The sequence below is a fragment of the Megascapheus bottae genome, chromosome 24 (assembly GCF_031878675.1).
Source record: "Megascapheus bottae isolate mThoBot1 chromosome 24, mThoBot2.hap1, whole genome shotgun sequence".
NCBI lineage: Eukaryota > Metazoa > Chordata > Mammalia > Rodentia > Geomyidae > Megascapheus > Megascapheus bottae.
Window position 1 is genome coordinate 20,872,167 of NC_143532.1, and position 27,829 is coordinate 20,899,995.

The window sequence follows — 27,829 nt, forward strand, 5'->3', positions numbered from 1 at the left end:
ATGGCTAAATGAATTATATTCAACAAGTATTGCATGAACATGCATCTGTCATGTGCCAGGCAATGTTCACATTCCTGGGGATATGGCAAAGAATGTTTGTACAGGAAGCCCTCCACCAAGCAGAATTGTGTCACACCATGAGAAGCAGCAGGGAAAGCTGGCACCTGTGACTCAGGGTTGGGTACTTTACACCCAGGGCTTTGTATGATTAGCTCTCAATATTTCCCTGCTGTACGTTCTACTATAGCTACCTGCTAGAAAAAGAATGGGTAGGAAGAAATTACATTACAGCCAAACCAGGCTTACACAGCAGTAAGGATTTAAAAAATAATAATAAAGCAAAGATTAAAAAAATAATAAAGCAGGTCCATATAGGTCTGAACAAGGAAACCTCACATTTTCCAAAGAGACCTGTTTCTAAATCTTGTTACTCAAGGGTACAGGTAAGCTCAGAGAGGAAGCTGAAGCAAAGGATATAAGAGCAGGCCTCAGGTTTTGGCAGTAACTTGAGTGGAAGGGTGTGAATGAGGCTAAGAGAGAAAAAGACCTACGATTTCCTGCAATGGCCCCATGAGAGAACCCAAGAGCTGGGTCAGGAGGAGGGAGCAAAAATACACAACACAGCTGGGATGCAGGGGGCATTTCATGTGCTCAGAGTCTGAGTGGTTTCACTGTTCACATTCATTTTATTAACATCTCCAAGGGGGCAGTGGGAAGAGCATCAGGTCCTTGCTTTGCTGTTTCGGTCCTGGAAGTCATCCGAGGATCCCACTCAAAAGGGTCAATCCCATTTGATGAACTCGAAAGCCCCTTTCCATTGGAACTGTGCAGCAGCAATGAGCATCACTAGTCTCCCGGGTGGAGAAATAAACCGCCACCAGGGGTCCCCACGCCACTTTCAAATCCCAAGTAACACCTGGTAAATGAGTACCACTAAAACTTCCCTGCATCCTAACCGAATAAATCTATTTCCTATATTTATGTAGTTTGAAAGGAAGAAAACAGGAAGTTGAAATCACTATTCATGAGATCTCTAACAAAAAATGTTTGAAGAAAGTAAATTTTTTAAATTGCCAGATATTTCTCAGTGTGTGTGTGCCTGCTCATGAGCCCGGGAGCGCATGAGTGAGTGTGTGTGTGTGTGTGTGTGTGTGTGTGTGTGTGTGTATGCGTGCGTGTGCATAGGCCAAATGGCCATATATAGTACTGTAGTTTTATAAGTCATAAAAGTACATAGGGGGAAAAAACCTTATTGCTACAGTGTTGATCAAACACAACACATGAAATATGGGCTTGGTTATTATTTGTGGGGGAAATATTGTCCATAAAATGCTTTTCCACAAGTCTGGGTTTAGCCTGGCATTTTATTCTTGAGGAAATAAACTGCATGAGAGTATAAAATAGTAAGAAACCGGAACTCAACACCATTGGGCCTCAGAGACCCTTTGCCTCCTGGAGAAGCAACGACATACAAATTCTAATCAAGTATCTAATCTCCTAGGTAAGAAACCCCGCTGCCACTTTGCCGACTGAGCTACTAGCTGGAGCACATCTTTTATTTGAAAGGAAAATCAAGCAAGGGAGAAGCCCATGATTGTTATTGTAATGGCCCCAACACACACTGAAATGCTCTAGGGACTTCTGTTTTCTTCACACCACCACCATCTCCCATCATTGCTCTTCTCCCAGCAATAATCTAGTGCTCTCTTGATTTCCCAGTCCCTTTACCTGGCCACAGACATTGTCTTCAACACTACTACCTCAGCCATGCTACCAAATACATCACCCTACCGTTATCCTCTGACTTCTTCAGCCATCCCCTCTCATTATGAATTAGGGCTTAACTTTCCCTCACCTGCTGTGGCACAGGAACAGCCGATGGCACTCTGGAAGTCTGTCTGCCCATCTAGTTCGTACAGAGGAGGCATTTAGCCTTTCTATTTCCTACAGTCTCCTGCCACACTCAAGGTACCTATTCTCAATCTCTTGGATTGGGAGTAGGATCTCTTCTATCCTGCCTTTTCCTCCTGAAAGAGACCATGGAGGGATGCTAGAGGAAGTTACACCTACTTCATGTTTCCAAAATGTGATTCCTCTTTTACCTCATTCTGCCTGGCCCGCTGGCATGGATATCACTTTCAGCTTCAGAGAGAAGGCAGCGGTGGGACTTTTCTGTTTCCTTCCCCTCTGCATCTGAGACTGGTCCCACAGAGCCCCCAAACCAATGAAAACACTCTCAGACCTTACTGCCATCCTCTACTCAGACAGACTGTCCCAAGGAGAAAAAGAAGGCTGACACATTGCCAACTGGTGCCTGATTTGTGCTTTGGGGTTCACACTTCCTCACCTCTGCAAAAGTGTTTTTAAAAAGTGACTTACATTAATTTATTCTTAAAGAAATAAAAATCTTTATCATGTCAGTATAGTCTAAGTGCAGAGTGACCATGAAACCCACTCATGCCAAAGGCTTCAAGCTCCGGCTACACTCACTGTGTGGCAGCTTGAAAGCTGCCATGCACCTGAGGTGTGCCACAGGCTAGACCATCTCAGGTCTGTAGCCCAGCAGCCATAGACTCTGCCATAAAGCCAAGGTGTGTCACAGGCTAGACCATCTCAGTTTGGGTAAGCACACATTACAGTGTTTGCATAAGGGTAAAATAGCCTAAACTACATTTCTCTGAACATATCCCTGTGGTTAGGCAATGTGTGACTGTATTTAGCCTTCCCTAAGCAAAAGACTTTTTGAAGAATTAAAAAGTGGTCTATAGGACTGGATGTTGATTCTAACATTGTTGCCATAATCTTTCCTTTCCTAAACTAGATATTCTTTTTAAAGCAAGAAAACCCATTTGTACTGCTGAAGGCAATACAAAAAGTGCTTTAGTTATAATGCCAGCCACTACCATCTCACTGTAAGTTTTGTAAAGGAATTTTTCTGAAGCAATATGTACCTACAATGTGTGGATTCTAAAGTCAATATGCTCTGTATTTTTTTTTTCTTTTTTGGTACTGGGGATTGAACCCAGGAAGCTGCACTTGCTAGGCAAGTGTTTTGCCACTGAGCTACATCCCAGCCCAAAATGGTTCTTTTGTGGGGCGGGGAAGGGGCTTGAACTCTTGGCCTGTACGCTGTCCTGAGAAGTTCAGCTCAAGGCTACCACCTTACCCTTGAACCAAGCCCCACTTCAATATGCTCTGAAGACATGCTAGTATGTGAAGAAGAAAGCTAGCCTCAAGGTCAATGTGATAGTCATGTTTCCATTCACAAAGTGGCTGCTGCCACATGGTGGTATTTGTTCGATTTAGCACTCATTCACTGTCTTGTAATAAATAAACTAGTATATTCTGAATGTGTCATATTTGATTTTTGTTTTTCAGGGTTTGGGGTTGATTTTTATTTTTTTTGCTAGTGCCACAGTTTAAACTCAGGGCCTTGTACTTGCCAGGTTTGCTTGCATGGCTGGTGCTTTACCACTTAAGCCATGCTTCCAGCACCAGCTTTTTTGCTGGTTGGAGTCTTTTGGACTTTTCTGCCTGGACTTTGAACCATGATACTTTGGGTCTCAATCTCCTGAATAGCTAAAAGGAAAGGCACGAGTCACTGGCACCTATCTAACTAGTTATCTTATTCCCTATGTTACTGAGTGATGTGCTTATAGAAGCATATTCTGGAATGGCAATTTGACACATGCAATCACAAAGTGACACTTTAGAAACATACTATATCACCATGCACTGATTAAGGAATAATTGTCAGCAGGGATACACTGCCAACATACACACTGTTCAAATGCATCTTACTTAAAAATGCCAGAGACCAATTGTGTTGAGCAAGAAGAACTTACATTCTTTTTCAATCCAGAGTCAAGATAATGGTAACTTTTTCCAAAAAAAAAGTCTCTATGGTGCAGAAGAAGGAGATGGATGGAGAAAAGGCAGCAAAAATATCACTAAGCATTGTTTACACACACTAGATATCTCTGGTAACAGTTTTAGTAATTGAAGAGTTTGGTGTTCATCATTTCAGAGAAGATGTAAAATTCTACGCTACACTACTCACAATACTGAGCTGTCTCATGACTCCGCAGAATGAGTATCTAAAGGACAATCCACTCAAAGATCATCTTAAAAGGTGATACCATATTGTTGAACAATCCGTGTGTGTGTTTGTGTGTGTGTGTATGTGTGTGTGTGTGTGTGCTGGTCCTGGGGCTTAAATTCAGGGCCTGGGCACTGTCCCTTAGACTTTTTGCTCAAGGATAGCACTCTAACACTTAGGTCACAGCTTCACATCTGGCCTTTTGCTGGTTAACTGGAGATAAGAATCTCATGGACTTTCCTGCCCCAGCTTCTTTCCTCCCAGCATCCTGAATAGGTACAATTAGAGGCATGAACCACCAGTATCTAGTATTGAATAATGCATTTTGGACTAAGTTTAACCAATATGCAAGAAATTCAGGACTAAGCATGTGTGGCTCAGGGGTACAGAGGTACAGGGCTTGTGTGGCTCAGGGGTACAGAAGTACAGGGCTTGTGTGGCTCAGGGTTATTGCCTAGTGTTGCAAAGAGGAAAAGAAGGGGGAGGAGGAAGAAGAGGAGGGAAAGGAGGAAAAATTATACAAATATATTTATAATAGCAACAAGGATTCCCATTCATTTTAAAGTATAAGAGAAAATAGGAGAATTTCAGAGCAAGGCCCGCTTTTCTGAGCCACAGTGTGGATAGTGCCTGGAGAACTGCTGAAATTCATTTTTAGTTACATTGCAATGGTAGAGAATTAAACCATTCAAATATCATAAAGCAGTTAAGAGCTGATGTGGCACACATCTGTAATCTCAGCTATTTTGAAGGCAGAGGCAAGAGGATTGCAAGTTAGAAGCCAGTTTGGGCAATTTAGAAGGACCTTGTCTCAAAATAAAAAGGACTGAGTATGTAATTCAGTGTAGAGTACTTGCTCAGCATGAGACTCTAGGTTCAATCCCCAATAATACCAAAAAATACAATAAAAAGTTTTATGATTTGCATAGGAGAAAGATAACATTATAAATCTAAAATACATATAATTAAAATAAGCATTCTAAATGTAAAGTCCCTGTATTTCCAACTTCCTGCCATGCAGCACAAACCTAACACATCAAATCTTGATGGATGCAACTAGTTCCAACCAGCTGAAAGTCATTTTGTTTGTGAGATTAAGAAACAAAGGATACATTATTTTCTTTGCCAGAAAGTACTATTCAAACAGATCTCAGAATCAGCTGGAAAAATGCAAGTCTTGTAAGTTTAAAAATAAAAGGTCTGGGCACCAGTGGTTCACATTTATTATTCTAGCTGCTTAAGACACTGAGATATGAGGATCAAGATTTGACATCAGCCTGGGCAGGAAAGCCTGTGAGAATCTTTTCTCCAATTAACCACCCAAAAGCCAGAAGTAGAGCTGTGGCTCAAATAGAAGAGTAGTAGACTTGAGAAAATAAAGCTCAGGGAAAGTAGCCAGGCCCTAAGTTCAAGCCCCAGGACTGGCACATATACAAAATGCTAATACAAAATCAAACAAATAAATGGGAGGAAGGAAAGAAGGGAGAGAGGTTCAGGAAGGGAGGAAAAGAAGGAAGGGAGAGAGAGGAAGGGAAAGGAAAAGAAAGCAGTAGAGAGGAGAGGGGTGGAGAGGAGAGGAAAGGAGAGGGGAGGAGAAGGGAGGAGAGAAGAAATCCATGCAATAGAAAGGAGAGGTGATGGCAGCCATGGTTCCCAAGGAAGAAATGTCCTTCAGCTGTCATACAGCTGGACCACAGAAAGTTCTGAACAAAGCTCTGTGGCAGTTCCAAGACAGCATGGACTGACTTACCTCCACTTCCACCTTTGTGAAGGGTTGGCAGAAAGTGAGTACACACAGCTGGAGGCTGAGAAGAAAAGAAGAAGACATCTTACACAGGAATATAAGGGTCACCTACTGCTGCCCTCTCCACCCAGGCGCCCATCACTTTCCACTGACACTTCCCATTTATAAACAACAGACCGCAGCTGGAACGCTTCTTTGGCTCAGATGATAATTCTTGCTATTCAAAAATTGCATCACTGATGGCACTAGCGATGTACTTGCTGCATTATGCTCATGAGTCAGAGCCACAACTTGATAGACTCATCCCCAAGATTGCAGTTTCCCTGACAACTTAGACCTTCAAGCCAGTAGCCCCAGAGAAAGTACCCCTAAGCCATTTTAAAGTTTATAAATGTGTTTAAAGGAAAATTCCTGAGAGCAATATTATGCTTCTAGATCTTTGGGTAATAATAACTGTAAAATATCAGGGAGCCTTTCCTTAAAAGAAGGAGCTATATCAAAATTGTCTCTTATTAAATATTTTCCTTATAATGAAATCTTCTGAAAACTGCCAATTTCATTGTAAAGCTAGACTAAAGAACTTGCTTTCAAGTTGTTGGCCAGATCTCACAAAGATTTATTTTTTTTTGTGCCAGTCCTGGAGCTTGAACTCAGGGCCTGGGCACTGCTCTTATGTTTTCTCAATGCCAGCTCTCTACGACGTGAGCCATAGCACCACTTCCAGCTTTTTATGTATATGTGGTACCGGGGAATCGAAGCCAGGGCTTCATGCATGCAAGACAAGCACTCAACCACTAGGCCATGCTCCCAGCCCACAAAGATTGTTTTTTAAATAGTTGTTCCTCATTGCAGCTCTCTAGCATATATTTACAGACTCTGGGTAAGATTTCTGCAAGATTTTTCTGTTTAACCTAATTAGACAATAGATCCAGAACTCAAGCAGACTAGGTTAGTTCACATGTTTAACAAAACAAATAGTCGATCTCTTTGCTATTTAAAAATCAAAATATAATTTGCCTCTTAAAAAAAAAAATCCTGGGCCATATGCCTATAATCCTAGCAACTCAGAAGGCTGAAACCTGAAGATCCCAATTCCCAGCCAACCCAGACAAGAAAGTCTATGAGACTCTTATCTACAATTAACTACCAAAAAGCCAGAAGTGGCTGTGGCTCAAGTGGTAGAGCACTAGATTTAAGCAAAACAGCCCAGAGACCGTATGCACCCACACCCTGAATTCAAGACCCAGTATTGTCACACACAAAAATATTATCTGAAGGGACTCTTAAGGAAGTTCGGAATTAAAACAAGGAATTCAATTAGAAGAATTAATTCAGGAAGTAAATTTAGTGCTTCTGTAATTAGTTATGAATTATTAAGCAGTGATTCTCAAGTCTTCTTCCTGAAAGTCACTCCCACTCCATGGACAGCACAAAGGTGGGCCCACAAATATAAATATGTTTGGAAATACAAACATGTAATACCAAATGCCCAGGCACTGTTGTTTCTAACTCATTCCTCCCACTACTTTTATTGAATAAAAGTCAAATACCAGGAATTCAAGATTATGGCGTCTGTACTCTAGTTTAATCGAAAAGGTGATTTCTTTGAGAATTAAAGTGAATATACTATCTAAATATCTTTTTCAATTTGTTCTTTATTTGTTGTGTTATTCACTTAATGTCAACCACCAAAGACCAAAACACAAGAGAAACACAAGTGTTTTTCACATGTGCTAACTCTTCATTCCACTCATTTTTAAATGATTTATTCTGATTTAAATTTATCCCTTCAAATGTATACATACATATTCATGAGAAAAAGAAGCTAGGCAATACTTCATTCTTTTGTTCTCTTGATTTTCAGAATTTTGTGCAACTGAATGAAAGATATCTTTAGAGGAAATTGTTCTGTTTGAAACTTCTTTCTGCTTCCCAGAAGTGACTGGTGTCAGAGCTGTCTTTAACAGTATCGAAACTGGGCAGGCTTTGGGGAAATATCCTCCAATCCATCCTTCATGTGAGTCTCACTAAAAATGAAAGAGGCTCAATTTTTATCCTCCATAGGATGGGGGGAACTATGTAAATGATCTTGAAAGCCAGATTCTCTACGTTCTGTTCTTTTCAAAAGTGAAGTTTACTTCAGCTTATTCAATAGTGAAACCATTTCTCTTCCTCTTCTCTTTTGTGCATACAGAAATGGCTCTTTACTGCACTTTGGAGAGCAGAACTGTAATCTAGATCAGTAATTTTCTCAACACAGATCTGACTCATCAAATTATTTCAGATTATAAAACTGAAGTGTAATTGAATTGCCAACACCAATGTTGCAAAATATGGCTGGAGACCCCAGCTAATTGAGCTGCAGTGGAAAGGAGGTGCAAAATTCAAGTTGACTATGATGCAGACTTTGCCTAAGACCCACCCAACATGCCGGCTGACTTGGAGACACCAGTGATGAAAGGGCAAGAGAGTGATGCCCTCTGTAGAGATATTAGTTACAACAAATAAGATGCTGATTAGGTAACATTACCAAGGAATAAATAGTCTTTGATCCCTTCATTGAAATAAAATGCACATGGACTAAGACTAGAAATCAGTGACTTACAATGTAAATCCTTGCCACGTCCAGGTCACGGTATCCTACAACAAACAAAGGATGTAAACTGTTGGTGGGAAAATATCCAATTCAACAACATTCTTACCTTCATACCAGGATTCAGAGCACATGTAAAATACACATGTACAGTGAACTGATCTACAAATTACGGGCTTAATTATCTGCACAGCAAAGATTTATTTTTCTATATCAATCTTTTTATGTGCCTAAACTTTTAAGGAAATGATTGAATATGCTCCATGATTTTCCTGTCTAAGAGACTAAATTTGCTTACAAAATAAAAAAAATATCAAGAAAATAGTTAAGTGCTTGATATGATGGTTCACAAATCAGAAGGGAGAAACAAATCAATTTTAAGACTAGGGATGGCTCTGGCTAAGATAGTAAATACCCTGAGTTCAATCCCAGGTACCACAAAAATGATTTAATAAAAACAAAAGAGCTGGATTTGGTAGCTCATACTTATAATCCTAGATATTTAGGAGAAGAAAATCTAGATCTCATACTAGCCTTGACAAGTTCGTAAAATCCCTGTTTCAACCAAGGAACAGCTGGGCATATTAGTGTGTTTCTGTCATCCCAGCTATATCAGAACCACTGACAGAAGATGGAGATCCAGACTGTTTCCAGTTAAAATTCAAGACTATCAGGAAAACAACAGAAGCAAAAAGGACTAGGGACATGGTTCAGTTGAGTGGCAAGATGTTGCCTATCAAGCACAAAGTCCTGAGATTAAACCCCAATGCCACAACTAAAACAAAACAAACAAACAAACAAAAAACCCATAATGCATCAATTCTCAAAAAAAGGAGTTGGAAAAATTTAAATTGAATATTTAATACAGTCAAATCTTCAAATAAACTTATATGTAAAAGTCTGACAGATTTTTATTCATTTTCTAACCACATACATCTAAGGTTAATAAATTAACCACTGAATAGAAGAACTGATCAAAACTCTTAAATGTTTTTCTCTTGTCAGTGTTTGAACTCAGGGCTTCCGCCTCTCACACAACTTGCTAGACTGACATTCTAAAATGTAAGCCAGCTTCGCTGTTGCTGGTTAAGTGGAGATAGAGTGTCTCAGACTTTTCTACTCCAGCTAAATTCCAACTTCATTTCTCTAGATCTCAGCCTCCTGAGTAACTAGGATTATTGGCATGAGCCACCAGCATATATAGCTCTCTCTGAAAACATTTTGAACACTAGACAGAAAAGCAGAATGCATCTGCCCACTTTGCTCCTGGCACTTCTATATTTATTCCCTTCTTCAAATATTAAAAGGGCCATTTAGAATAGTAAAGTTCTCCCCATGGTAAAATCTTGCTTACCAGTGTGTTGGGGTATCTGAGGAGGATGGGCTGCACTGGAACTCCTGGAATGAAGGCCCCTAGAACCACAGTGACATTTCACAGCATGGATTGCATGAAAATTAAACCAATAGTCACATAAACATTCATTACAAATAGTATAAAGGCATCAATAGTTTAACAGTCCATATATCATAAACTATTTGCTAAACTGTTTACCCACGTGAGGATCTTCTTAAATTAAGATGGAAGCAAAATATTAAATGCTGTGCCTAAGCCACAGAAGCATTTATTTACTTAGGTTCACTTTCCAAATTATTCAACAAGAGCTTTTTTTTTAAGTAGTGACAAAAGTCAATGCAAAGAGAAAATAAGAATATCTGGATGAAACCAAATAATACTCGAAGCGAAACTGCTGCACTGGCAGAAGTTGGGTCATAACTCAGGCCCTGAGTAGTCAGGCAGCCCATGCAAAACCCCTTAGTGTGTGCAGGAAGGCTGCATGCAGCATGCAGAGTTTTCCCAGTGTGCAAAAGGGAGTGAGTCCATTGGCAATGGAAGGTGTCAATGGTGCAACTCCTTTGAACAATCAATTTACAGGCGTTGTAAGGCAAGGGGAGGGGGTGGAGAATGGAGGGAGGAAGGGTGAGCGAAGGCAGTCATAGTCACAATTGTCACTGCACATACGTGAAAATGGACCCAAGCAACTTAAACAGATGGAGAATGACGAAAGAGTGACACATCAAGATGCACTGTACTCACACACTGACATGCTGAGTTCTTGAAACCCCTTTGTACAACTACTTAAAAATAAGAAAACAACGCCATTTTAGAAAGAAGGATAAGGAACTAAGATTTCAAGGAGAGGGGAGTCCAGGGGAGAAGAAAGTAGGGAGGGAAGGAAAAAGGAGGGAGAAGACGTTACAAAACAGTTATTTTACCAAAATAGAAAGTAAAGGAGAAAGTTCCGTGGAATCACAATGTGAAAAACATTTTATCAGGAAAGAAGAAAGGCTCAGAGTAAATTCTAGTTCTTTGTGCATTTCATTTAAATAATTTGAGAACTCTTCCACACTACTTGGTTACAGTATATAATTTAATTCATCTCACCTGGTTTAAAAGTAATCAAACAGGACCGATTAGTACAAGTGCCTTCTGGGAAAACTAGTATCTTGGGAGAAAAGGAATAGATTTAATATTTCAGCCTAATTAATAGATTACTTCCTTACACAGGCCTTCACAGACAGCTACTTAAAAAACCAAAATGACATAACTAGTTGACACTGGACTCTAATGAGAGCTAATTATTCTATTCTCCTCTAAGAGAGGCATAATTGGACCTTTAAGATAATTAGAAAAATAGATTTAAGCTTTGAACAAAACAATATAGTTTATTGATAAAAGATTCAACATTTGTTTTATAATGATTTTTTTACTAATGATCTGTTTTTAGTAAAGAAGATACATAATAGTGTAAATCATCATCCAGATACACACACCATTTATAGTATGTTAATTCTTCTAATGTTATATACCAGTAGGTAGATACTATGTTCTCACAGATTTCCTGTGATATGCCATCTTCTCCCATAAGAGACACCGTAAGATCAAAGCTGTGTGCTTCCTGAACTCACACGGGGAGCACAACTTAATATAGTGGGTCTGTGTTGTTTGAGGAAGTGTTCCTGTTTGAATGGATTCCTTGTGAAAGATACATGATATGGCTAGTTTCCCCATTATCTAGCTACCATAGCACCGCTTCAACTTCGAAAGCTTTTAAAACCTTAATCCTAAGTAAATCGCTAAGTATGTAAAAGAAAGTCCCTGCAGTAATGTGCACTTCACAATAATTAAGAGGGAAACATGTTATTGGGTGAAATGACTAAAATTAGTTTATTTGCATTATGAATAGGTATAATTGTACCTTCCAGTTTTCAAAAATGGGTTTCCTAGGCCATTCAGCGATAATAATATGTTGTATTCAATGGAAATCTGACATGTACATTACTATGTTACAGGACTGAACAGAGAGGAAAGTCTAATGACTCCAGGGGGCATTAAAAGCACTCTGCCAACTCTAATTCTTTGGATATCTCTCCCACCCCACCCAACACACACGCACCACTGGTTACACAGTCAATGTCTGAATATCCTGAAAAGGTTTCTAAATTGTTCTACTTCTGGATAAAGGAAAAATTCCCTCGCAAACTGAGCAAAATAAATGGAAATAAACCTAATTATTACCTCCCATCTAGTAATCTTAGATCGATGTCTTGAATCCAAAGAGAAAAAAAAATCAAACTGTTGTTGTAACAAGGACTACCTCTTCACAATCCTTTGTGAAATCCTTGCTCACATGTCTGAAACCTGCCACCCCTCCAGTTCTTGGCACTGTGGCATCTACAAATCATCTTAGGTGCCCAGATCATGATGGGATCCTTAATTTACCACAGATCTGTCTTTATCTGAGTAAAGAAAGGGAGGTCTGTTAGAACCAGCCTGGCTTACTGGGTAGTAACTATTGCCCTGCCTTACTCAGAGGAGATGTTTTGGGCAAGCAGGTGGTAAAATGGCAAAGCATGACAAAAGTTAAAATGACCGTGACATGTCTCCTGGACTGCAAAGCACTGTCTACATGCATCTCCTCCAGAAACTGTGTTTTGTTAAGTGTAATTGAGTTTTACTATTTCCTACATGACATATTCATATTATTTAATGGTGATTAAAGTCAATGGTAGAGAATTTGGCCTGAAGAATCTGATGAATAAAAAAAGAAAGACACATTTCAGCCCATGAGAATATCTTATGGGAAAGAAAATTTCTTTCCTTTTTTCCCCCTTGGGGTGTGTGTGTGTGTGTGTGTGTGTGTGTGTGTGTGTGTGTCCCGATAATAAAGCTTGAACTTGGGGCCTGGGCACTGTTCCTGAGCTTCTTTTGCTTAAAGCTAGTACTCTACCACTTGAGCTGCAGCTCTACTTCTTGCTTTTTTTCTGGTTAATTGGAACTAAGAGTGTCAGAGACTTTTTTTTTCTAGACTGGCTTTGAACTGTGATTCTCAGATCTCAGCCTCCTGAGTAGCTAGGATGACAGGCTTGAGTCACTGATTCCTGGCAAGAATTTCTTACTACTCACCAGTTTACCACACATCCCACACTCATGATGCTAAAGATGCCTATCTGTGGATCCAAATTAGCAAGCCCACAGTGGCACAACACACAGCCGCCAACATAAATCAACTGCCAACCACTGTGTTTTACCTGGGGCCATTCCCCTCCTGATGTGGCTCGCTTTATTATCTCATTTATTGTGTTTTTTCGAGAATCCGGATCTACACGGGACACCAACACTGGTTGCAGAGCCCGCAACAGTCCTTTAAGACAAATACAAGATCACAATCCAATCAGTCATGTATGTATTAACTAAAGCCACCATGGCACTAATACAAGACAAATTATAAAACTAACTTTCTGAAACATTAAAATGGTAACAAATCAAAGACCACGAGCAAGGGGAAGAAAAACATTCCAACTAAAAGTTTATCAGAACTTAGATTCTAAATTTAAAAGGAAAGGTGGATATTTACACCTAAAATTATTTTATCCATTTAATCAATGTAAGCAACAAGAATACGGAAAGCAGTCCCTGGAGATCTCTTTCTACTGACATGGAACCTTTGGGATATGTGATGAGATTTTTCTTGTTCAATTTTAGGAAGACCTGAAAAGTCGGGGCTGTGAATTCATGGTACACATTGCTTATTTCCCTATAATTTTCATCACAACCGTCTTCTGAACAGCTTCCTGGGACATGCATGATCAACCCCAATTTACCAAAAATCTGCTGCTTATTCCCAATTTTTCAGAATAAAAGTCTCATGGCACCAAGCAGTGGAGTAACACACTGAAATTAAAGACCTGTCTTAGGAAATGACAAGGCTGTGTGATCTCTCCAGAGGTAATGATCATCTTCCTTATTATCTCTCCAGAGACACCAGGTGACATTGGGAAACTTTCACAGCCACTCTCTCATCTCACTCCCGTCATAATAACCTTGGGACATCTGGGAGCTGGGAAGATGTTACTTGGAGACTGAGCCCTCAGGGAAAGAGTAAAGATCTGGTAAAAAAAAAAAAAAAGCATTGCCCTGGCTTCATCGTGGTTAATGGCAGAAACCACCTATTGTTCTATATCATAATTTTAAAAGATTTACACACAGAGACTTCAGGCAGATTTGGAGTATAATAATAAACCAAGATAAAAAGAGTACATTTATGAGCCTAATACCCTGGAGAGAAATTCATAAGACAACATGTGTCTAGGGTTTTTTTTTTCTAGCTCTAAATGAGATTGACAAGGTACAAAGGTAGAATGACACAGGTGAATTTTAGGGAAAAAGATAAAGATACAGAGAAGGCCAGCTTCTGATTTATTATTTCCCACAAATTCATTCTTTCTATACACTCATTCTCTCCACATGTTATGATCAAAGCTGATAATATTTTAAATGTTCTATAGTTTTAAAAATGATTATCAAAAACTATACATGGCTGGGTACCTGTGGCCCACACCTATAATCCTAGCTACTCAGGAGACTGAGATCTGAGGATTGTTTTGAACCCAGACTAGGCAAGAAAGCTCATGAGATTCTTATCTCCAGTTAGGCACCAAAAGAGCCAGAAGTTGAGTGGTAGAGTACTAGCTTGAGCATCAAAGCTTAGAGAAAGTGTCCAGGTCCTGTGTTCAAGCCTCAGGTTCAGCACAAATACACATACACATACATATATCTAATATGTTTTATATTTTATAATACTATTGTATACTATATATTTATATATTAATGTAATATATATTAATTATCAATTACTATCAATATATTACATTACTGTATTGTTATATTTTAATATATAATAATATACTAAATAATATGTTATACTAATGTACTGCTTTAATATATATGGTATATAATATACATATGCAATGTCTAATAAAACATATACATATTAATATATTTTATATTCATGTTATTACATATTCCATATTAAATATGTAATCATAATTTATTAAATTGTATGTTTAGTATACTATATATTATGTTACGTATTCTATATTTATTGTAATTGAAAGCATGACCATAGAAAGTACTTACTGCCAACCAGAGGGGTGGATGCATTCTCATTCCGAGATACCAGGGAGGGTAATCCTGCCATAACACAGGCAATTCCATCAAAGAACGTTGAATGAGGAGCAACAACAAAAATCGGTGCTTCCAAAGCACTGGCCATCTTTCCTTTCACAGTAACTAGAAACCCCATTGAGAAGAACAAGGCACGTCCTAGAAACTTCAAAGCTGGGTGAGTAATTTTTCTACAAAAATAAATACAGAAAAAGACATAATTAGTTTCTTAAATTGAAGCTAGCCAGCAGGACTTTACTCTGAAATACAATAAGGAAACCCAAATATGTCAGAGAATGTCACTAATAATAAGAGGAAAGAAGACTAACAGCTAACATCTCCCTGAAGCCAGGCACTATTCTACTTGCTTACCTACACTAATGGGGTTAAGTTGTTGGTTTTTTTTTTTCCAGTACCAGGGTTTAAACTCAGGACCTTGTACTTGCACAGACGGCACACTACTACTTGAATCATGCCTCCATCATGACTAGTTAATTGGAGATGGAGTCATGCAGGATTTTCAGCTCAGGCTAACCTCAACAAATAATTCTCCAGATCTCAGCCTCCTGAGTGGTTAAGATTACAGGCACCTGACTCCTCACTAATTTTTAACTGACAGTCTAATGTGATGAAGTGTTCATGATAAATAATATATGGTACTTAAATTAAGTACTGCTTATCATCATAATGTTTTCTAATTATGAACTAGTACTTAGTATTCTCATTTTGCTGATGAGAAAAAATGAGGCACAGAAAAGTAAGCCAAATTGGCTTGAGAATGTGAAGCTAATAAATGGACCCATCATTCTAGAACCATACATGATAGAGGTGAATTTTCAACATGCATCCCACGCTAAGACCATCCGAGCCCATAAAGACAGTGCTGGCATCTTCCGAAGCACTGAGAAACTTGATGCTGCATTATTTTAGGAACAATTTTTGAAGTGAATCTTAACTGTCATAGCACTTAGACGTTATCAAGAATCTTTAGATGTGAACTTGCTTCCTGGTTTTCACAAAACAAAAACACACTGAGGGGATGCTAGCATTTGCAGACTCACATCTGTAATCCCAGCCACTCAGGAGGCTAAGATCTGGAGATCTGGGCTTGGAAGTCACATTGGGTAGAAAAGTCCTTGAGACTTCGTTTCCAAAATAGCCAGCCAAAAACTGGGCTGGAAGCATGGTTCAAGTAGCAGAGTACCAACCATCAAGGAGAACATGCTCAAGGTCTTGAGTTCAAAACCTGGTGCTGCCGAAACAGTGGGATTGAGGGTGAAATAATTCAGCAATGATATTTACTAGGCTATATGTTGAAAATAAACTATACAACTTGGAGCAAAGTGAAGGGATTGGGGGTTGGGGAGGGGAAAAGTGGGAGAAAATGAAAGAAGGGTGAAACTGTTGAAAAAAGAAATGGACTCATTACTTGATGTACATAATATAATCCCTCTATATGTTCACTTCACAACTAAAAAATACTTTCTATAAAAAGTGCTAGCAAAAATTATTCTAGTACTACAGATTAATCAAGCATGTAAGACAAGCAAGACCTGTTTCTGATTTCATAAGCTCAAGAAAAGCACTGAGACAATTGTGCTCCTCAAATGGAATGGTTATCTCAGTATGTAAATAAACACAAACTTTGTCTGGAAAGTAAAATAAAGTATGTGCTGTTCTCCCTGGCTATCTGTGGGAAATAGTCCCAGGAAGCCTGGGAGGTAACACAACACTCACGCGGTTGTCTTTATATAGCATGATGGAGCAGTTGCACACAGTCCATAGACTCTAAACCATCTCTAGATTACTTATGGTAGCTAAGCCAAAGTAAATACTGTGTGAGCATTTGGAGAAAAATATCAAGGAAAAATGTTTGTGCATATTCAGTACAGATGATGCTTTATTTCTGAGTATCATTTATCTATAGTTGTTAAGTCTGAGGGTGTGAAACCTGTGGATACGAAGGGCTGTGTATGCATCACTAGATATCCAACAACTTAAAAATGTTTCTTTGAAATAGGGAAGGGAAGGGGGGAAACAAGATGACTGGGAGGTGTCAGGGAAGGGAAACGGGGACAAACACATGAGAAGTGGTATCAATGTTTAAGAAGTAATGCACCTACTACCTGACAGAATATAACTGTAACCCCTCTATACATTATCCAGACAATAAAAAAAGCAAATAAAAATCACTGACTACTTTAAAAAATATAAAATAAGTTCCCAGACAAGTGCTGGTGTCTCACCTAGCTAGTCTGGAGACAGAGACCAGAGAATCCAGGTTTAAGGCTAGCCTTAGCAGAAAAAGTCCAAGATACTCTTATCCAAGCAACTAGCAAAAAGTCAGGATGGGGGCATGGCTTAAGTGGTAGAGTGCCAGCTGTGAGCAAGAAAGCTGATCAAGAGCTCAAGTCCCTGAGTTCAAGCCCCAGATTGGTACCAAGAAGAAAGAGGCGGAGGGGGAAGAAGAAGAAGAAGAAGAACGTTAAAAAACGGAAAGGGGATTCCACAGACTCAAAGGACAAATGTAACAGGTTACACTTGTGTGTGTGTGTGTGTGTGTGTGTGTGTGTGTGTGTGTGTGTGTGTGTGTGTGTGTGTATGACAGAGACAGGGAGAGACAGAAGGAAAGAGAGAGACAGAAAGAGGGATGGAGGGAAAGGGGGAGAGGTGAAGCTAGAAGGAAGTCTTGGAAGAGGAAAGGTTCCATCAGTAGGGGAAGAAGGGACAAGAGAAGCTGATATGAGGTCCAGAGTGACTATGATGACAGTACTTCATATAAATGTATGAAAATATCATAATAAACCCCATGACTCTGAAGCTGAATGCAGGTAGCTCACACCTACTCAGGAAACTGTCATCTGAGGACCTCCTTTCCAAGCCAGCCCAGGCGGGAAAGTCAGGGAGACTCTTATCTCCAATAAATTGCCAAAAAGCTGGAAGTGGAGCTAGGACTCAAATGGTAGAGCACTAGCCTTGTGCAAAAAAATCTCAGACACAAAACATAGATCTTGAGGGCCCTGAATTCAAGCCCTAAGACTAGTTATAGATAGATAGATAGATAGATAGATAGATAGATAGATAGATAGATAGATAGATCTATATTTATATAGTTATAGATAGAGATGGCAGTACAATTAAGTACTTTCTGTCTCTGTCATTGTCTTGGCTGTGTTGCAGAATGCAGTGAAGTACTCTCCGAGGATGTTTCTGTGACTTTAATTTCATAAGAGCAAGTGACCCAGCACAGGCTCTGTGGGCCCAGGGGAAGGTCTGTTCTCCCCTTCTTCCCCTTTCCTGTAGAGCTGAGGTCTAGATCTGAAGACTCCATTTCTACACTTCCTTTTTTTTAAAAAAAAAATCTACACAGGAATGGGGAACATGTGGGCTATGGACTATACAAAGGTCCATGAAATCATCTGACACTGCAGGATATGTCTGCTTCTCATCGGCTGCCTGAACTGACAATTTTGTAAGGCCCATGAATGATGTCATAAATATCCAAATAGGCCATGACAGAATAAAGGTTCCCCAGCCTCAATGCACTGGTGTGGCTTCTTATATACCCTCTTCAAAATTCCCCATATTCAAAGTCATTAACACTGCAATTTAAATGTTTAGGAAACTGGATAAAAGCCAGGTGCTTGAGCTGGGGGTGTGGCCAGTGGTAGAGTGCTCGCCTAGAATGCACAAAGCCTTGGGTTTAATTCCTCGGTACCACATACACAGCAAAAGCCAGAAGTGGCATTGTGGCTCAAGAGGCAGAGTGTTAGCCTTGAGCAAAAAGTGTCCAAGGATAGAGCCCAGCCCTAATTTCAAGCTCCAGGAAGGAAAGTCTGTGAAGCTCCTATCTCCAATTAACCAGAAAAGAGCTGAAAGTTGGGGCCGGGAGTTTGGCCTAGTGGTAGAGTGCTTGCCTACCATGCACGAAGACCCGGGTTCGATTCCTTGGTACCGCATACTTAGAAAAAAGCCAGAAGTGGTGCTGAGGCTCAAGTGGTAGAGCTCTAGCCTTGAGAAAAATCCAAGGACAGTGCTCAGGCCCTGAGTTTAAGCCCAGGACTGGCAAAAAAAAAAAAAAGCTGAAAGTATGGCTGTGCTCAAGTGATAAAGTGCCAGCTACACACACACACACACACACACACACACACACACACACACACACACACACACACAGGCTAAAAAAAAATCTGGTGCCACATACTAACTTTAACATTATCTGTCTGAGAGGGGACAGGACAAGCTTACTACTTTAATTGGCAAAAGTGGAACATTTTCTTCTAAAACAAAACCCATCAAAATACCAACATTGTGCAGTATACTTAGGTCATTCCTCTCACCATCCTAAATTTTCATAAGCACCTAATAACAGAATGTTCTGAACACATGTTTTGTATGAAGAAATGAGTCAAGCAACCCGTGAATTGGTTTTCAGCTGCACACCCTAGAGTTCTAGAACAAAGGACTGTGTCATACAAAGGCTGAGCTTTCTCTGGAGTGTTGACAGCACTCATTTATTTTCACTCTAAACTAACCCCGTTTCATACTAACAATTGTTCATGAGACTATGAAACAAGCATTAAACCACACATTTCTTTTTTAGTACATGCAAGGGTTTGTCCGGTATCTGGTATCAGGGCTTTCTGCCCTCACTTGGCTTTTCCCGCAAGGCTCATGCTCTAACATTTGAGTCACAGCTTTTTGGTGGGTAATTAGGAACAGGACTCATGAACAAATGTTAATATCAAACACAGAGTCTGGGCTGGCCTTGAACTGCTATCCTCAGATCTCAGCCTCCAGAGAAGCTAGGAACAGGTCTGAGCCGTCAGAACCAGCTTCTTTAAAAAAACAAAAACAAAAACTTCATAGAACAGCATTTCTCAGAAAGTTTGGAGGACATACCCACGCTTGAGATTTGGAGGAAAGCAAAACATCCTTGTATATAGAAAAAAATGTGCCCAATTTTGGAGAGTTCATGGTGCCCTAGAAGAAACCTGTGGATGAAGAAGCCTCACTTTCCAGAGAGATGAATGGCAGAGTTTTGATTCTGCCAAACAGGAATGATCTTTTCCCAGGAGCTCTTTGTTTTGGTGGTACTGAGATTTGAATTCAGAGCTGTGCAATGATAGGCAGATTCTCTACCACTTGAGCCATCCTCCAGGTGCTTTTGCTTTAGTTATTTTTCTACATGAGAGGTCTCAGAGCATTTTTGCCCAGGGCCAGGGAGCCCTGAGAAAATGGGAGCCACTATCTCCCTACTTCTGTCTCTTGCATAGTGGAAAACCAGGCACATTACTTATTGAGATGGGGTCTCACTATCTAGCTGGCCTGACTTTCTTGATCTCTCCCTTCCGAGTAAGCTGGTATTACAGGGATAAGTAACCACACACTCAGCTTCTGTGCATCCTTTGTTTTCTGAAGCCATCCAAACCAGATATTGCTTGAGACACTTTTCCACCCCTTTAGTGCTGACATTTTAAAACACCAAATTATACTAATTAATAACTAAAGTATTGTTAATAACAATCACTAGATAATTAACAAAATTTACATAATTGATCCACACAATGAAACCACTGCATAAAGCATATCACTCATGTAGGGAAACAAGAGCCAAGTATGAAAGTTGAAGAACAGAATCTTTTAACATAAGGACTAGGACAGAAGGCAATCAGAATGTGATGTGCAATTACTTCTACATAAAGTAAGGCCAGTTTCATTGGTCGAGAAAATTCATTATTGAAGTTGAGTGGGTAGAAACTCAAGCTACTCAACACGGACTAAACCACCATCAACCATTTTTGAGCTAGATTTGGAGACAAGCCTCTCTTACCTCCTCCAATCCATTATTGAATGGGTCAGCCTTTCGGGGCAACACGCAGTGGCCACTGCAGCAAATGGCCACGCCAGTAATAAGACGAACGCCACCATCAAGGCACGGACTGGGAGCAAGATGATTCCAAGAAGGAAAATCTGAAAGTCAAAGTTAAGAAACAGACGCATGTTGGATGCGATTTTAACACACCACTCTACCAAGCAGAAGCACGCAACAGGAATGTTTTATGCTACGCATGCATACTCTCAAGGATGAACTGCTTTCTACCAGAAAAGGGCTTATATGCACAGAAAAGTCAGAATTGGCCTTTGACTTCACAAAGCCTACTTCAGGCGAAAGAAACAGGGAAGGGGAAGGAAGCCACAGAACTACCTAATCTGTGTGTGCATAAAGGGGAATCGAGGATGCGGAGGGGCACAGAAAACATGTGCCTGGCTTGGTTAGCAAGGGACAACTTCCTGGAGGAGCTGTTACCTAGATGGTCCTTGCAAGCTGCTATTATCAGGGTAAGGAGGGGTGATTGCTTTGGGGACATATGGGTAGAAGGAAGAGTGTGAATGAAGCTATAGGTGTGTAAAGAAGACACTGCTTTATTCACTTTTCGACCCTCTGAAATGGATGAAAAAAGAAAATACAAATGGCAATGGAAAGTATATAAACCAGAACAACAAATTATGTGTGAAAGCTTAGTACCTGTCAGGCACTTTAAGCCTATAGCAATTTAGTTCTTACAACCTTATATCACTTTACATAAAAGAAGGAATGACATACAGGGATAAATTGAGTTGCTAAATTGAGGTTGCTAAGGTCATATGGTTAGAAAGTGTCAGGACCAGAATTTGAACTCAGTTTCATTATAAAGCCTTAACTCATAATTCTTTTACTACCCTGCCTTTTAAATGAAATAAACCGTTGGTAAATGTAATACTGATGTCTTGTTCTATAAACCAATGAGGCTATTTAAGCAGGGCCTTCCTTCTATCTCTGCTAGCTTTGATGAGAATCTAAGAATCATTCAATAATTTTCAAAAATGTCAAAAATATTCTAGTAATCTGATCTCAGTTATGTTCTTAGTAACCATAGTTTTAAAATGAGTCTTGGAATCAGGAAATGTGTCCTTTAAAGTTTTCTCCTTCAATGTTCTTTTGAAATATATTCTAGATCCTTTGCATTTCCGCATAAATTTAAAATTGTCAATGTCCATGTAATTTACACAAGCCTATTAGGATGTTTATAGACCATTGTGGAAGGAGCTGTCATTATAATATTGATTCTTCCAACTCATAAATATGATTTATCTTTCATTCTTTATAAGTCTTCATTACTCTCATTAGTAGATGACTGATTTTTTTTATCATATGTTCTGCTGACATGGTGAATTATACTGATATTGAAATTTGTATTGTAAAGTAACCCTTGTATTCTAGAGATAAAACGAACTTTTGATATATGACACTGTCCCATCTGTAAAATGCTGTATTTTACTTGCTGCTATTTGGTTAAGTGTTCTCATATCTCTGATCATGAAAGCTATTAGTCCTTACCTTCTTTTCTGTGTTTTTTTCCCTCATATTTGGGGATCATGCAATTCTAACCACATAAAACTAGTTGGAAATCATTCCATTCTTCTTTACCCTTTGAAAGAACTTGTGTATGTGTGCTTGTCATGTTCCTAAATGACTGATGATTTAAAAGTCACATAATCTTGGCAAGGAGTTTTTTTTTAATGTGGATACATGTATGAGAGTGAGTGTGGTGTGTATATATTAAAAATTCACACTCTTGGGCTGGGAATGTGGCATAGTGGTAAAGTGCTTGCCTAGCATGCATGAAGCCCTGGGTTTAATTCCTCAGTACCACATAAACAGAAAAAGCCAGAAGTGGCTCTGTGGCTCAAGTGGTAGAGTGCTAACCTTGAGCAAAAGAAGTTCAGGGACATTACTCAGGACCTGAACTCAAGCCCCAGGACTGGAAAAAAACAAAACAAAACAAAACAATAAAAACAGAATATTCATACTCTTGCCAGGTTCTGGCTACTTAGGAGGGTGAGATCTGAACACAATGGTTCAAAGCCAGCCCAAGCAGGAAAAGTCCATGACACCTTTATCTACAAATAACCACCAAATAACCCAAGGTGGAGCTGTGGCCCAAGTGGCAAAGTGTTAGCCTTGAGCAAAACAAGTCAGAGACAGCATCTAGGCCCTGAATTCAAGCTACAGGACTGGTTCATGCACATGTATAGGCTCATGCACACTCTTTCATAAAAGTTTACTCTTAATTATTTTGCTCTTGTGTCTATTGTGATAATTAGATTCTTGTTCATCTCCTATATGCCTCAAGTTATTGTTAATGTCATCTTATTAATCATTTATGTAATGACATGTGTACTTTCATTCTTGATGCTTGATTATTAACTTATTCTATGAATATACTAACCAAAGAGATACTTTCATTAATTTTCTCTGGTTTGTTTTTCAGTTTGTTGATTATTGCCTTTATATTTATTTTCTTTATTTAACAGTGTGTGTGTTTTTGTGTGTGTAAGTATGCGTTTCTGGTGTTTAACCCATGTGTCTCATATTTACTAGGCAGACACTCTACCACTTAAGCCACGCTTCTAGTCTCCTCAGTTTCCTCCTCCTCTTTCTCCCTTCTTCCTCCTCCTCCTCCTCCTCCTTTTTACTTTCAGATATTTTCCATATAGGCCTTGAGTTTTTGTCTTTCGTGTAGTTAATATCATATACACCTATCACTATGTTCAGGCTACTCATAGAGATGGATTCTCAATTAACTTTTGGCCTCCTCTGCCCTCAAAGGCAGACGTCCTGATTTCTGAATAGCTGGAATTATGACCCACCATGCTTGGCCCTATTTATTTCCCTTTTAGACTTACTTTGTGCCTATTTTGTATTTCTTTTAGCTTCTGAGGGTAATGGTTCAAATTATTGGTTTTGTATCTTTAAGTATTAAAAACTCTTAATTTGCCTCAAGTATTGCTTTCTATTTTTACAAAAACATCCCTCTTTATATAATACAGCACATCTTGAATTCTATTTAATCTGTTATGAATATAGTAAAAATCAGCATTTTATACTTAGGGTTTTCCTGATATATTTTCTTCCATCCCATCTACATTTATATTGAAAAATGCTGGATCCTATATTTTGTCATTTGATATTGGCCTTTAGTTTACATACACTTAATATAATTATTGATGTATTTGAGGACAGGCTTTCAGTTTTGCTATTTATCTCTTTTCTGCAAGTCTCATCATTTGTCTTTCTCTGTTTTTCTTTTTCTGCTTTCTTTTAGGGGAGTGGGGAAGGGAAGGATTGGGACCGTGATTCCCGGGCTGGCCTCCTGCCTCAGCCTCCCCCTCCTATCATCTTCTATGCTCTGTAAAGTCCATTCAATGAAGTTTTTCTATACACCTACTTCTAGAGGCAGTTAGGACTACTTTTTCTCTTGACCTAGGCCAATTATTTCATTTCTCTGAATTTCCTTATGCTTTTAAATTGTCTATTTTGAATGCTATATTGTAGATATCTAGATTCGGTTACTTTCCTCTGAAGAGTGCTGGTTTCCTCCATGTCCTGTAGGTAGATGACTTTCTGGCCAATGGACCCCACCCAATAGAGGTATGGTTTTATATTTTGTTAGGGAATTTGGGGGGAGAATCTGCCCTTAATGTGAAAAATGAAGCCTTAGCCCTGGAACACAGTTCTTCTCCTAGGACATTGCCTCTGTGAGATTGTCTTCAGAGGTCTTCTGGGGTACTCACTGAAGTCCTCTTCCATGGTGGGGCTCTAACTATATTTGCTGTGTGGTAAGCACTAGTCAAAAGGTCCAGTTAGCTTCTTCATCCTTCTGTTGTTGCTTCCCTAGAATCCTTGCAGGCTTCTTTGCTAATACACACTCTGAGGACTGAACAAAGATCTGAGAGAGAGTCACATAGCAATTGGAGTCCTCTTACTTTCTGGATTTACTACCTCAGTGCCTAGACACCGTGATTATCCTGCCTTTTTCCCTCTGCCCGTTGCCCTCTGCCACAATAGACTTATGAGACTAAGAATCTGCTCCTATGGTGTCAAGAGAACTCCTAGGGGAAAAGAGGAGTGGAGAGAAATTTCACATAATATCAGTACTATTCTTACAAGAAACAAATCACCACCCCCTGTGTTTCTGTCTCATTTTTCCCCTTTCAGAGTGCCTTCATATAGGAGTACTTTGAGATTATAATTGTTATCTGTGGGGAGATCTGTATGACTTAAGTTATACCACTATACTTGGGACCCAGACTTTCCCTAGTATATTTCACTTGAGAACTGGCTCATAAACCCAGTGAAACCTTATCATTCTCCTTCCTATCGAACAGATAAGTATGAAGTCAAGCACATAGGAAGTTCAAAACTAGGGGCCAGGAGTTTGGCCTAGTGGTAGAGTGCTTGCCTAGCATGCACGAAGGCCCGGGTTTGATTCCTCGGTACCACACACATAGAAAAAAGCCAGAGTGGTGCTGAGGCTCAAGTGGTAGAGCTCTAGCCTTGAGAAAGTCCAAGGACAGTGCTCAGGCCCTGAGTTCAAGCCTGGGACTGGAAAAAAAAAAACATGAAACTAAAGCTAAAAGAAGATGCAAAAAAAAAAAAAGATAATTGTCCTTAGTCAAGGTATTGGTCATCATTCAAGATTCAAATTAAGTCTAAAATTGTATTTAAGTGACAAGGTGCCTACATTTTAATCTGGATGACATATAATACTGTTTTTAAACCAGGCCCATCTTATGTTTCTCTTTACCCAGATCATTCAAGTCACTGAAAAATCTGTGGTATCTGGTCATTGTGGATGTTTTAAAACTTTTTATAAAACCAAGCCTTTTTCTCTGCCTCTTTTTCTTCCTCCTCCCCTATCAAATGACCTGATCCCTCAAGTGTCCTCAATTCCTAGGCACACATTATTGCCTCTCTCAGACTTGTGATCTTTCAAAAGCCTTCCCCTTTCAGGCCCACAGCTAAGAAGTGAATTTTAACTGCAATGTCCAATTTGTAGACAATAACTAGTGTTAAATACCAATATTAAGATCCACAAATAACACTAGATTCTTCACATAGTGCCTCAATTTTAATTTTGTGGTGTCACTACTCCAATGTAACAGGTGTAACTGAATAAATAAATGGTTCAGAAAGATTAAGTGATTAAAGCAAACTTTGAAAGAGTTCTCTAAACAATAACAAGCCGTGTGATTTTAAAAAAGAAAATTCTCTCTAGGTGTAGTAAGAAATAGTTATAAATATGCTCCCTCCCAAGCATCAGGCCAAATAAAAATGTGTACTTTCATTTGACTATAACTGATTTGACTAAGTTTAATCTTGAAGGATGGCCCATGGATTTCAACATGTTTCAGATGTCTCAAGATAGAAAGGGAGCATGCACACACTGAAAGACAGGAAGATCAACTTTGAAAACTCTTTAAGTTTCGTGACCCTGAGTCTTTCCTCGCCCCTTATCTGTCTCTTCCTCTTTCATGCTTCCTTTGACCAGAAATCCATCTTCTCAAAGAGGAAGTCAGCTGGGTGACTGTAACTGCTAAAGATAAAGGTATGCTTACACAAAAGAGAAGGGCAGAAACAGTGGGGGCAATCCGAACCCCCTGTCATCCTTTTCTGATTAAACACGGATTCCCAGCCTGGGTGCCTCTGCTCAGCTCCGCCATGCCAGCCTCACCTGTGCTAAGTCCACCCCTTGGCTCTGGAGCCTCCTGCCTCTCTGCACCCATCCCAGTCTGGCTCTTCTCCCTCCTTCAAGGAAGAAAAACATAAAAGCCCAGTGTAGGTCTGTCTCTGCCCCCACTCACACCAGCTCTCGTCAGGTTTCCTGGGGGCCCCATTCCCTCTGGGATCCTCTCCACCCGGGACCCCCTCAAAAAGGTCGGGTTTCGGGACCACCCTTTGCACACCCCTCAGGCCGGATGATCCCTGTCAAGTTCCTTCCTCCACCCTCAGGTCTGCATCTCGGTCCTCTCTGGACTGGAAGCCCCTCCAAAGTACCTTGTCTGGTCAGACTAGACCTCCCTGCTTCCCAGCCGCGCGCCCCGCGTCCCGCGCGCCCCTCACCTGCACCCGCCCCGCCCCGCGCGCTCCTCACCTGCGCCCGCGCCTCGCGCGCCCCAGGTCCCTCACCTAGACCCGTCCCCGTCCCCTTCGCGTCCCGCAAGTACCACGCCCCTCACCTTCACCCGCGCCCCGCGCGCCCCTCACCGACACCCATTCCCCCACGCGCCCCAGGACTCTCACCTAGACCCGTCCCCTTCGCGTCCCGCGAGCGCCACTCCCCGCACCTGCACGCATCCTCCGCGCGCCCCGCGTCCCGCGCGCCTCTCACCTGCACCTGCCGAGCGGCGCCGATCCGCGTCTGCTGCACGAAGGGGTTGGGCACCGACGGTGGGAAGAAGGACGCCTGGCGCGGCACCATGGGGGGCCGCAGCCCGGGGTCCCCGACGCCCGAGCCTGGCACTGTGGCCGCCACCGCCGCCGCCTCTGCGCACCGGTTCATGGCTCAGACGCGCGTGGGACCAGAGCCCAGGCAGCGACGCGGAGCGAGGGGGGGAGGCCCCGGCCAGGACACAGTTCCACCACAGTCCCAGCCCGGGCGTCGCTCTGGGGCTTCTGCGCACGCGCGCGGGTTACCTAGACGCCTGGCGCAGCGGCCCCGCCCCTTGGCTCAAGCCTCACCCTCCTATGTGCCTGCCCCGCCCGACCCTTGACTGAGGTTAACTGGCTCCCTTGCAGGTGAGAGCTTTCCTTCAGGACAGTGATCCCCCTGGTGGACCTCCATATCCCTAACCCTGCAAGGACAAAACTCTTCCGTCAGCTTTCTCTGTTTGTCCTGCCAGACAAACCAGGAACTTCACTGCATGGTCCTGGCTCTGTATCAAGTGTGCCTAAATCTCATCTGACTGTGACTCAGTTTACCCAAATGAAGAGAAGCAGAACCCAGGTTATTCCACTCAGTGAATGGATTCGTGGAGGTTGGCTTTTGTTCATCTGTTCGATTT

The 27,829-nt window shown here is 40.7% G+C and overlaps 1 protein-coding gene across 1 annotated transcript in view; it reads right to left on the reverse strand.

The window, feature by feature from the left end:
- Lpcat2 (lysophosphatidylcholine acyltransferase 2) overlaps positions 1–27,327 on the reverse strand; it is a 57,757-nt gene extending 30,430 nt beyond the window's left edge. Inside the window, exons 1-8 of the mRNA XM_090357631.1 lie at positions 27,157–27,327; positions 20,775–20,914; positions 14,915–15,132; positions 13,027–13,139; positions 10,880–10,940; positions 9,791–9,849; positions 8,449–8,483; positions 5,850–5,904 (exon numbers count right to left, since the gene is read on the reverse strand). Coding sequence (XP_090213757.1) covers positions 5,850–5,904; positions 8,449–8,483; positions 9,791–9,849; positions 10,880–10,940; positions 13,027–13,139; positions 14,915–15,132; positions 20,775–20,914; positions 27,157–27,327 — 852 coding nt within the window. The remainder of the gene's footprint in view (positions 1–5,849; positions 5,905–8,448; positions 8,484–9,790; positions 9,850–10,879; positions 10,941–13,026; positions 13,140–14,914; positions 15,133–20,774; positions 20,915–27,156) is intronic.
- Positions 27,328–27,829: the final 502 nt, after the last annotated feature.